At 43.8% G+C, this 12,070-nt stretch overlaps 1 protein-coding gene across 1 annotated transcript; it reads left to right on the top strand.

The window, feature by feature from the left end:
- Positions 1-2,445: 2,445 nt before the first annotated feature.
- Positions 2,446-4,525, top strand: CHST14 (carbohydrate sulfotransferase 14). Its single transcript, XM_050954858.1, has one exon. It carries the CDS (start codon positions 2,777-2,779, stop codon positions 3,884-3,886), a length of 1,110 nt encoding a protein of 369 aa, XP_050810815.1. The 5' UTR covers positions 2,446-2,776; the 3' UTR covers positions 3,887-4,525.
- Positions 4,526-12,070: the final 7,545 nt, after the last annotated feature.

Genomic DNA, 12,070 nt, shown 5'->3' with positions numbered 1-12,070 from the left:
TATCTGTAGAGGTCCCTCCCCCCAGCCTGGGTAGAAAGGGGCACCTTACGTGGTCCGGGGCCAACTGCCCTGCCTCTCCTTGGGTTCTGCTTCTGCCTTCTCCACGAACTGCTCCGCTTTACCAGCTGCTCCACTCTGCTCCTCCAGCCGTCCTCAGAAACTGCTCCGCTCCACCAGCTGCTCTGCTCCATGAGCTGTCTGCAAACTGCTCGGCTCCGCTCGCTCTGTGGGCCGCTCCACCCGTCTCACAGCTACTCCGCTCTGCCAGCCGCTCTGCTGCCACCAGCTGTCCCGTGATCTGCTCCAGCCGTCCCCGCAACTGCTCCACTCCACCAGCTGCTCTGTTCCACAGTATAACTTCAGGCTCCCCCACTAGTTAGCACAGTACTCAGTGCTCTCAGCTCAGTTATTTCAGCTCTTTAGCGATTTCAACTCTTAGTGATCTCAGCTCTTAGTGGGAGAGCCCCAGTGCTAGTGCACCATTAGCCCAAAGTGAGTTGAGTTCAGCTCAGTAACCTGTATTTAGATTCTTGAGGGAATAAAAAAAATCATCTCTGACATTCCACAGTGGAGAGAGGAGGGGGTGGAACTGGTGCTTCTGGCTCCACAAGGAGACTGCACCACCAGGCACAGATACCTGTCCCCAGCCTCTCTCAATTCACTGGGTTTGGAACCCATGTCCCTTGTCTAGCAAGTACCACCCAACTGAGGGTGAGTCATTTGTCACCAAGCAGTCCCACAGCTCGGCAGTCTGAGATAGGGTAGGCGTGCCTATGCAAATACACTCTCTGAAATTCTTTCCACCAGATGTCAGGGTAGAGCTTATCCTGACTCTGCTTACACTTATGTTAAATTTGCATTATCCTAGCAAAACATTTACTTCATTCATTTTCTTCACATCAGTCAAGATTTTATAGACCTCTAGCATATCCCCCCTTAGTCGTCTCTTTTCTAAGCTGAAAATTCCCAGTCATTTTAATTTCTCCTCCTGTTTCATACTCCTAATCATTTTAGTTGCCCATCTCTGTACCTTTTGCATGTCCAGCATGTCTTTTTTGGGATGGGGTAACCAGATCTGCACACAGAATTCAAGGTATACACGTACCATGGATTTATATAGAGGCAAATATGATATTTTCTGTCTTATCTATCACTTTCTTAAAAAAGCAAAGGTTTCAGAATAGCATCCGTGTTAGTCTGTATCTGCAAAAAGAACATAAGCTTTTGTGGGCTACATTCGATAAAGTGGACTGTAGCCCACGAAAGCTTATGCTCAAATAAATTTGTTAGTCTCTAAGGCGCCACAAGTACTCCTGGTCTTTTTAAAAAAGCAAACAGAATGTTGGGAACCATTGACTGCCGCTGCACATTGAGTGGATGTTTTCAGAGAATTATCCACAATGATTCCAAGATTTTTCTTGAGTGGTAACAGCTAATTGAGACTCCTTCATTTTGTATGTATAGCTGAAATTGTTTTCCAATCTGCATTACTTTGCATTTATCAATATTGAATTTCATCTGCCATTTTTGTTGCCCAGTCATCCAGATTTATGAGAGCCCTTTGTAATTCTTTGCAGTCTGCCTAGGACTTAACGATCTTGAATAGTTTTGTATCAGCTGCAAATTTTGCCACCTCACTGTTTACCCATTTTTCCAGATCATTTATGAGTATATTGAACAGTAATAGTCCCAGTACCGACCCCTCAGGGATACCACTATTTATCGCTCCATTCTGATAACTGATAATTTATTCCTACCCTTTGTTTCCCATCTTTTAACCAGTTACTAATCCATGAGAGGACTTTCCTCTTACCCCATGAGGGCTTACTTTTCAACAGTCAGTTTAAATTAAATACTTTTTTTTTAATGTATATATTTTTTAGAAATCTAGACCGGTTATGTGTTTTGGTGTAACTTGAATTATTCTTATGTTAAATTTGCATAATCCTAACAAAACATTTACTTTATTGATATCTCTTTTATATATGTCATTGGTCCTGACACCCCCCCCCCCCCAATTTCAATTCCTAGGGAAACCACTGGTGCAGTACCTTGTTTGCACACAGCTTCCCGGTGCAATGCCCCCGTGTGCAAACAGCCCCCACTTCCCTAGGTTTGTGCAGTGCCCATGTGCACAAAGCTCCCCCATGTAGTGCCCGTGTCCCTCCCATGCAATGCCCCTGTGGGCACAGAGCCCGCCGATCAGTGCCCCTCAGGCTCAGTCAGCCCACGCGCCCTTTGCGTAGCAGGCGGGGCTGCCCCAACTCGGCAGCCGACGCCCCTGCCTCCCTCCTCACGGCGGGGCTGGCGGCGCCCCTCGGCGCCTCAGAGCTGAGCGCACCGCCCCCAAGCCCGAGCCGCTGGGCGGAGCCGCCCGCCGCTCTCCCGTCACTGCCGGCCTCCCCCCGTGTCCCTCTCACTCGCTCCCGGGACATCCGGGCCCTCGCTGCCGCTGAACTCCGCCGGGCCCGGAGGGGCCCAGCCCGCCGCACTCCCCGGCGGCCCGGCCTCCTCTCGCGCGCTGTGCTGCCCGGCTGGCGCGCCGCGAGCCCAGCATGGGGGGCAGCCGCTAGGGAGCCCCCTGCTGCCATGCAGAGTCCCGCTGCCCGGCCTGGGTGAGGGGCCTGCAGCAGCACCTGGCAGAGAGATCCTGGGCCCTAGGGGAAAGGGGCTGCCTCCATCCAGCAGGAGACAGCCCTGCCCCACCCCGTCCCCCCTTGGGTAGGGGCTGGCTTCACCTGCTGTTTGGCCCTGACATCAAGCCAGTGCCTGGGCCATGTTCCCGCACCCCCTGGCTCCGGTGGCAGTGCGGGGTGCAGAGATGGGTGCCCACTCTGTGCGCCGGGTCGCGGTGCCTGCCAGGATGCGGGGCGGCAGTGGCACCATGCTGTTGCCCTCCATGCTCATGTTTGGGGTGATTGTGGCTTCCAGTGGCCTGCTGCTCATGATTGAGAGGGGCATTTTGGCAGAGGTGAAGCCACCACCACTCCATCCCCCACATGGAGACCACGCTTGGAGGAGCAGCGGTGACACCAGGGCAGTGGACCCCGAGGACATGGATTACCAGGTGCTACAAGATGTTCGTAACCGGACAATCCGCACCATGTGTGGGCAAAAGAATATGCCTCACAGCATCTGGGAGCTTTCAGGAGGTCAGAGGAAAACAGTGCTCAAACACATCCTGGTCAGTGATAAATATCGTTTCTTATATTGCTACGTCCCCAAAGTCGCCTGCTCCAACTGGAAACGTATACTGAAAGTTCTGGATGGAGCGCTGGAGAATGTGAATGTCAAGCTCAAAATGGACCACAAGAGTGACTTGGTTTTTCTTGGCGACATGAAGCCAGATGAGATCAGCTACCGGTTAAAGCACTACTACAAATTTATATTTGTTCGAGACCCGATGGAGAGACTTTTATCAGCTTATAGGAATAAATTTGGAGAGATCAAAGAGTACCAGTTAAAGTATGGTGTGGAAATAGTAAAAAGATACCGAAAAAGCACCAGAAAATCTGCAGGAGATGATGTCACTTTTTCTGAGTTTCTCCTATACCTGTTAGATGAAGAGGCAGAGAGAATGAATGAACACTGGATGCCCATCTACAACCTATGCCAACCCTGTGCGGTGAGGTACGATTTCATTGGATCATATGAAAGACTGACTGTGGATGCAAATTACATTCTTGAACATATTCAAGCACCTTCTTTTATCCGTTTCCCAGAACGACAATCATGGTATAAGCCTGTGACTCGGGAAACTCTACATTACTATCTGTGTAACACAAAACATGGGCTTATAAAAGAACTGTTACCAAAATACATTCTGGATTTCTCATTGTTTGCCTATCCTCTTCCAAATATTACTAGTGAATTTTGCAGACAGTGAACTTTTTCTGTTTGCGGGTTGGTCTATGCTAGACTCTTATGCTGATAGAATAATGTTGTGCATCATTTTTATACTGGCAGAAGCTCTAGTGTAAGCAGTTGTATCGGCATAAAAATACTTCTGCTGGTGTAGATTATTTCACTCAATAACCTGTATACATTCTACTGGCAAAAACACTTTTATGCCAGCATAAACTGCGGCTACACTAGGAGGGTTTGGTGGTATAGCTACACTGGCAAAAGCTACACTTTTCTAGTGTTGACAAAGCCTATGAAACAATCTGTGTCCTATGCACGTTTTCTAATTTTATACTTTTTAAACCTTTTAAAATGTCAATATTATATGATATATAGCCTTTATAACTAGAATATCTTTGTACTGTTCCAATTTTACATTGTCTATGTGCCGCTGAGTTAAGCACAATAGCTTTTATATGTCTTTTTTTAAAACTTCTCTCTACAGCACAAGACAGTGAATATTTGCAAAAGAATCAGGGAATGGATATATTTTAAGCATAAAGCATTGTTCTGCTTTTGTGGTCCAGGTTACATTTTCTGGGACAGAATTACCCACAGCATCAACTGTATTAGCTGGTTTTTAAAGTTACTGCAAGATAGTTAAATTGTTCCGAGTGGAAGCAGTGATGGGAAATTCTGAGATAAAAGTATTTTGTAAACTAGGCCTGAGTATCCATAGTCTTTACACTTGTGGAGTACATCTAAAGCTGACAAGTCATTTCTTGTTCTGTGACGTAGCAGTGCCTGGGTCGTGAAGTATTTTATTTCAATATTGAACCACTGTTGTATTCATAGAAAAAGTTAATGTGTTCCTCTTGATACAAGATGTTAACTCAAAGACAATTCACTGTTCATTTTATTTTGTGTGATTAAAGATCTGAGAATGCCAATTACATACATAGCGAAACTAACATTTGGTGTAGCAATGTACTTATTACTAACGAATTCTTCTTTTGTCCCTCTTTTTTTTTTTAAAGTTATTAAAATCAAGAGTTTCTTAGCCGTTTTAACAAAATTTAGAGAGTAGCTTATAGTGGTTATTTACAGCCTATGGAGAAAAAACAAGAAAAAATGCTTTATGCAGCTGCATTCGATGCTACTGTAAGTAAATGCTTAGTTCTGCTTTTTATATGTGCATGACATTTTCATAGTTATTTATATGTAAGAATTATTATTCAACTTTAAAAGTGTGGATGATAATGTTCAGTTTTGTTCATGACAGTTTATACAGTATCTACATTTTTAATAAAATTTATACATAATTTTTTCTGTGGCTTGGTGCTTTTCTTTCAGTCATGTATTGTTGTTGTTATTATTTATTTGTATTACAATAGCAGCAATGCCCCATTATGCTAGCCGCTATACAAACATATAACAAATAAACCGTCCCTGTATTGAAGAGCGTACAATCAAAGAGTAAGACCAAAGAGAACAAACAGGTGAATAAAACAAACAGATGAGGGGGAGAACAAGGAAACCATTAGATAATACTAGTCAGCATGAAAAGCAGTGGATACAGCAAACCATATGCCTAACCATTGTCCAGTTAACCTAGAGTGATGTCGATAGATGTTAAGATACATCATACAGTTTTTTATTTCCTAGAAGCACCTTTTTGTAATGTGACAGGCATTTTAAAAAATGTTCTTTATAACTTCTTAAATACTGCCACCTCTGTAGCTAGATGCACATGCTGTGTTAATATTCACTGTGCATATATGGCATGTGTCCTAACAGTGTGGCCTATAAGGCTGTCCAAGGGAAGTGGTAAAAGCCCACATTTCAAGCAAGCCTGGACAAAAGCACTAGGATATATACACCTCTACCCCAATATAACGTGGTCGTGGGGAGCCAAAAATCCCTACCACGTTATAGGTAAAATGCCGTTATATCGGGGTAGTGGTGGCAGTGCTGCAGCAGTGATTTAAAGAGCTCAATACATACCTATATTTCAAAATACTAGCTGTAGTCCCTCCCTCTAAATCTACCCTGTTTTTCTTTACTCTATTTGTTTGTCTGTCATATCCATATTCTTTGATCAGCTTGGCTCTCACAGATGTGGTTAAGTTGTAACCTTAGTTATTCCTGAGGCGCTCCATTGATTTCAGTGGGAATGCGCAAATGTGATGAACAATAGAATTTGGATCTTGGTGCTGGAATTTATCAAAACTTCTAGAAATGTCTGGATCATTCCCCAGATAAAGGCGGCAGATATTAGTCAAGAGTTTTTGTAAAATAGGTGTAAATGATGGAGCAAAGCAAGTGTAATTAATTTTGATCTCTGAATTTATTTAACTTGAATACACTGGATGGAACTTACTCTCCCTCTCCTCCCTGTTCTACACCTACATCTATGAAGGCTGAAGGATTATCACAAAAATGTTGTCTTGTTTGGCTTTTTGCTTTTTTACTAAAAAATTAATTTAAAATAGTTGTAAAGGTTTAAAATGCTTGTTGGCTTACATGCTGCAGCTTCCCCTCTCTAGACAAGATTTGATTTCTGCCCACAGAAGGGTCAGTGTTTTGCTTTTCTTTGAATCTCATACTCCTGTGCATTTGCTCCTGTTCATGTTATCAATCGCCTTTTTTCCATTTAAGCCAAGAAAATTACCCCCTTCTCAATTTTTTTTGTATGTTAATGCAGTCAGGAAATTCAAAGTTTGTTACCTACAGCATGAGCATAATTCTGTCACTGAATGTGCTATAAAATATACACAGGTATGCAAAATACTGAATAAATTTAAGGGAGACAAGTTATGGTTGCTGCCATGAGCCGAACTTGATTTCCCTTACTTTGTCAGGATTGCAGTCTATCCTGGCATTATTGATTCTGTTTGCTTTTAATTCAGCATACTGCAAACTGTGGTCCACTGATCACAAAAGTGAAGAATCAGTCAGTGCTCAATTAATGATACTTCCTGGTCCTGTTGTCCAAGGTTTTTAAGATTTCCTGAAGCATTTTTTGGCCAACTAAGAACAAAAACATAAGCTCCTTCTGCCTGCTTCATGTCTTTTCTTTTGTCAGGTGTTTCTTTGCTGCAAATTAAATCATGATCAAATGCAATAAATGATATCAAAATAGTAGAGGTAGCAAACACAGAGGAGGCTAGAACTAAGCGGCAGGCAAACCTGGAAAGCCTAAAGTTGTGGAGGATTTAAGCAACAAGGGGGGCTTTGGTGCTAATAGAAGTAAAACTGTCACCAGCTTAATTCCAAAGGGAGAGGACATAACCAATCAGCCACTAACTACTTTAGTGTGTTCAGTTTGCTTTAAATGTTTTTTTTTTCTGGCACTGTTCTAAATTGGCAGGATTAAATAGCTGGTTGCTCCTCATTAGTTTCAGTAGTGATATTTCTTTTTCTTCCTTCCTACCTCACTCCTTGCACTCATCAAGCACAATAAAAAGCTATCATTTCTATTACTAATTATTTCTTTGTTTAACCCACACACTGTACTTAGTGTTGCACAATACACAAAAAGAAACAGCTCTCATCTGCCCTAAAGATCTTACAATCTAAAAAATCTTTTTTTTCGTAGTAGAATAATTAGACAGATTCTTTTAAAAAGAGATAGATTAACTAACAAGACACTAGAGAGACTAGTGGGAAATAGATTGCTCAGAACAGAAAAGCCTCTGCAGTAAGGACAAGCCTAAACTGAATTCTTGCCAAGAACCAGTCTATCTCAGCAATGAAATGTAACGAAAATCTGAACATGGCCCCTTGAATTCTGCAGCATTGCAGTTCCACTTTTTGCAGTAAGGGAAGGGGAATTCCTGCATCAGCAACTTGAATATGCTGTACCCCCTCTAGCTATAATAAGCATTAGTCAGTGTCTCATAACACAAGAGTCAAGAGGAGAGAAAAGAGAAGTTGTGCAAAATAGCTGCCAGATTTTAACTACTTATTGTGACTGGTCGTGAACTTCTCAGCCATCTCTAGAATATCAGTGAGCTATGGGTGCGGAGCATGAAGTGAGCATGACATGCCATCCAACAGACCTTTGACCTGATTCTCCCCTTACACCAGTTAGTTCCTGATCCTGCAAATTGCTTTACATAAGCAGATCCTTGTGAGGCCAGTTTGCAGGATCAGGATCTAAACTGAGAATAAAATTCTGATCCAGCACCCACTGAAATCAATCAGTGTCATTTCATTTACTTCAATGGGTACTGAATTGGGCTTTAACGTAATTGAAGTCAACAGAGTTATTATACCATTGTATAATTGGTGTAAGTAAGTGGAGAATGGGGCCCCTTGTGAGGACAAGCAATTGTGAGGTCACAGACTACTAGTGAAATTCCATTTGTGCCTGCAGACAGAACTGTTTGGTCTTAACGTGTACCATAGAGGCAGGAAAACCAGAGGATGTGTTTACACACTCTAAAATGGGATTTGGTGCCAACCATGCATTTTGACACAAAGTTGCAAATTCATGTTCCAGATCTATCCTAACATTATGAAGGCATCTTCTCATCTTAAAAGAGCAGGAAGTAGTGATGTGTTTCCATCTGTCTACTACAATCCTTTTACTTAATACTTTCTAATTCTGTAATCATAAGCCCTGGTCCTGACCACCCTCTGAGAAGTCTGCATGTTTGGCAGTTAGAAGTATTCAAAGATAAGTAGATACTATCTTCCCCATGTAATGTGGTTTACCAGTTTATATGTTTGTGTTTTAATATATGCATAATTGTAATGGGTAAATTAGTGTTTGTTGTTAATTAGGTGCTTAATGCAATTGTTTAATGAAAGAACTCCAGGAATAAATGGTCACCAATGGAACTAGCTCAACTGACTGCTTAGAATTTTCACGTATTCATAGACTGTATAAGAGTTGTGCACATGGACATCAGATGCTGTCCGTTAGAGAAGTGGCAGAGTACCTGTTAGGTCTGCACAAGTGTCGAGGACATCCTTCATCAGTTCCTGATCCTTCCAATGATAAAAAAGCTTCTAGCATCAAGTCTTACCTGGTTCCAGCTGTTGTGGTTCCTGGGTCCAGTCATCCACGAAGACTCTGTGTTCCTGCCTCTGGCCATGCCAGTCTGGATCCGGCAGTCGAAGGTCCAGAGTTCTGCGATCCGTTGCAAATGAAGCAGGTACTTACAATCAACATCTGATTCCAGTCCATCACCCAACATGAAACAGTACAGTTTCTAGGGTGCAAGTTTGTTTTATTTAGGTTATTTAGGCCAAAGGTTAGTATTGGGGCAATCACAATTGTTGTTATTTTAAGGTTTTATGCATTTATTCTTCCCTTTTCTCTGTTTTTCTTAATTATCCCAGTTAAACTATCTTTTCTGTTTTCGAAGCACAACATTCTCTGTCTTTCTTTAGTTCTTTAACTCAGAGGGCAGTGGGAGAAGGGTTTAACATTCAGATCTAAACTTCCCAGGTGATAGAGATACTGATAGCCACGTAAAGGACTTGGCTACTGTTACTGGGAAATAGTATAACACCAGGGATGCCAAATGAACTCATCAGATCCCACAACCTTGCTCAAGGCACTGAAGCAAAGGCCTGATGGAAGTGTACAAAAAGTGCTCCATACAACCTATTAAATTCATCCATCTTCTGAAAAAGCTGTATCAAGGTAAAAATCTGATTGACAGTGGAATGACCTGGTCTAAAGCTGCACTGAGTATCCTGGCCTTTGCCTCAAAGTGCATCATTGACTTGGGACATTAACATGGAAGCAAAGGTTTCCCCTGGGATTGACAATGGCATCATACTTCTATAGTTGCTACATTTGGCCTTATCACTCTTTTTGAACAGAGGATGAATAACCCCCTTCTTCTTCCGGTCATCAGGGTTGATATTAGTATGCCAGATAATCTGGAAGAGCCTATGCAACCATGGTACTACAATACCATCAACTGTCTTCAGCAACTCAGGGGTAATGTTATAAACCCCTGGTGCTTGCCCAGACTTCTGCTTATGAACTGCGATCCTGTTCTTTCCTTCTTTGAAGGAAGGTGGCTCTTCTGGAACTTCCTGCCCCCTTCATATGGAAGCGGGACTGCAGTTGATGGACAATGGAAGAGCATCTTGAGAGGATCTTCCCATTTATGCAACTGACCTTGCAGACTCTGGCTGATGCTGCCATCCTGATTCTTTACTGATCAAGCTGGTTCCATCTTCCTTGCAAACACTGCAAAGATGACTAGGGACTGGAGAGATCATGCCTAGTGGCAGCCTGTTCTGAACTGGCTGCCTGAGTTGACCACCAGGATTCCTTATCTTTTTTACACAATGACTTGACAATGTTCCAAGTCAAACCCATTCAGCCTTTACTTTTGCTCTCAACAAACATTTTGTTGAAGATGCAGATTGTAGCCATGCTGGTTTCTTAGGTGCATCTGCTGTAAGTGTCTCTTCACTGATCCCCCTCCCCATCCCTCCTGGAATGCTTGTGGGATGAATGGGCTGCTTAAACAGCTGGAAGATCAGAAGAGCTCCCAGATAGACAAGGTGTCTGGGACTCTAATCAGGCAGCTCTCACACACCCAATGCCTGGACACTGGCTGAGATGGAGTGTGACCAACTAAATGCAGCCAAGTCATCTCTAGTCGCAGGCCATGAGGAGCAGGTCCTTAAAAAGGGGAAGGTGCCATGTGCTCAGCTGTGCACTCACAAGCTTGTACCTCCCATTAAGGCCCTTTGCCCAGACTGCCTGGCCAGTGGTTTGCTGCATTGCATTCCATTGTGCCTTGGGAAGACTTACCTTAGTCACATCATCCATCGCTGTGCTGTGGGACACTTACCTTGAAGGATCCTGACATCTCCAGTGCCGTGCCTGTCCTGGGAGCATGGGAAGGCGAGTGTGAGTGTGACCACCCTCCCATCCTTTCCTTTGAGCTTAGCTATCAAAATAATAAATGTGCTGCTTTCTGCCAAACTCTGGTGGGTCATTAGTCCTCCCTAAGCTTACTAGCTGGCCCAATTTCCGGTAACAGTGGCAAGTATCAAATATTTTGGCAGTTTCATAGATAATGCTAAAGTATGCTCAAAAGATGCAGACACTCACGTGTCAGCATCTGCTGCCATGTTTTGGGCCCTTTAAGTGGCCTCTGTGGGGGCATGGTGACATTAAGTTTGCTACGAAGCTGCGGATCTATAGAACATAGTCATACCAACTCTATTGCACAGAAGGGAAACCTGGGTACTGTGAAGGGCTGAAGAACCCTGGACTGATGTTTTTGGTTCTTGTCATCTTCCCCAGCTGCCCATATCAAGAGATAGGACAAGATAAGAAATGAAGATATTTAAACCCGAACCACGCAACTGCCTTCATCAGCACTGGGTTCAGTTTCACCGGCTTTCTGGGTATGGACGTAATATTAGAATGGAAGACCAATGAATTCAGAAGTGTTGTGTACCAAAAAGTCGTTACACAGCCAACGATCATGTGGGTGTCAAAAACTTCAGTGGCGCAATCCAGGTGGTGCTCAGTTTGTAAGGTGGCCATGTTCCTTTGGGATTTGTTATGATGATGATGATGATGATGAAAAATATGTAGAAACAATCCATTAGTATTAATCCTAGCTCATTATTGAGTGTTAGACCCCCAAGTTGGGCCCCAGGGCCAGACAACAGGTGCTCCGGCCTCCACCCCCCAACGGAATTTTCCCCCAGCCCCCAGAACTGCCACTGATCACGTAGCTGCTCAGAAAGCAGAACTTGTAACAGGAAACAGCACCTTGCGGTCGGCCGACCTGAGGAGGGGAAGTTCCCCCACGACAGTCGCTTCCTGGGTAGAGATGCTGGGGCCCGATTGCCTCCCTTGTATGGGCATGAGCCACTCGCGACCCCGCAATTGGCTTATCATAAATTATGACGAAAAATTCGTTATATATTGTCGGCCCCCTCCCGGGGACGGGTGGAGAGAACACGAATTTCCGTCGAACCGTATCCAGGCCTGATCACCCTGAAGGTCTCTCTCCAGGCTCACACGTTTCCTGAAGCCTGACTGCTTGCCGGCCGTAATGAAACTTTCGTGGTTTGTGTGTGTAAGTAGAATTAGCTGTTAAGTATAACTGTGCTGTTAGATAAGAGGCAAAGACTGGTTTCAGCCGCCCCAAGGCTCCTGCTAGGGGAAACCCGTTGACCAGGAAGCCTTGAAAGCAAGGGGGGCCAGTCAAGCCTCACGACCTGTGTTTAGTAA

The sequence above is a fragment of the Gopherus flavomarginatus genome, chromosome 5 (genome assembly GCF_025201925.1).
Source record: "Gopherus flavomarginatus isolate rGopFla2 chromosome 5, rGopFla2.mat.asm, whole genome shotgun sequence".
In the NCBI taxonomy this organism is placed as follows: Eukaryota; Metazoa; Chordata; order Testudines; family Testudinidae; genus Gopherus; species Gopherus flavomarginatus.
The sequence above is the reverse complement of the archived record's forward strand: the minus strand, read 5'-3'. Positions and strand labels throughout refer to the sequence as shown.

What these genes read in the sequence shown, in the direction of transcription:
- CHST14 (XM_050954858.1), top strand. Translation starts at nt 2,777, where the DNA reads ATGTTCCCGCACCCCCTGGCTCCGGTGGCAGTGCGGGGTGCAGAGATG.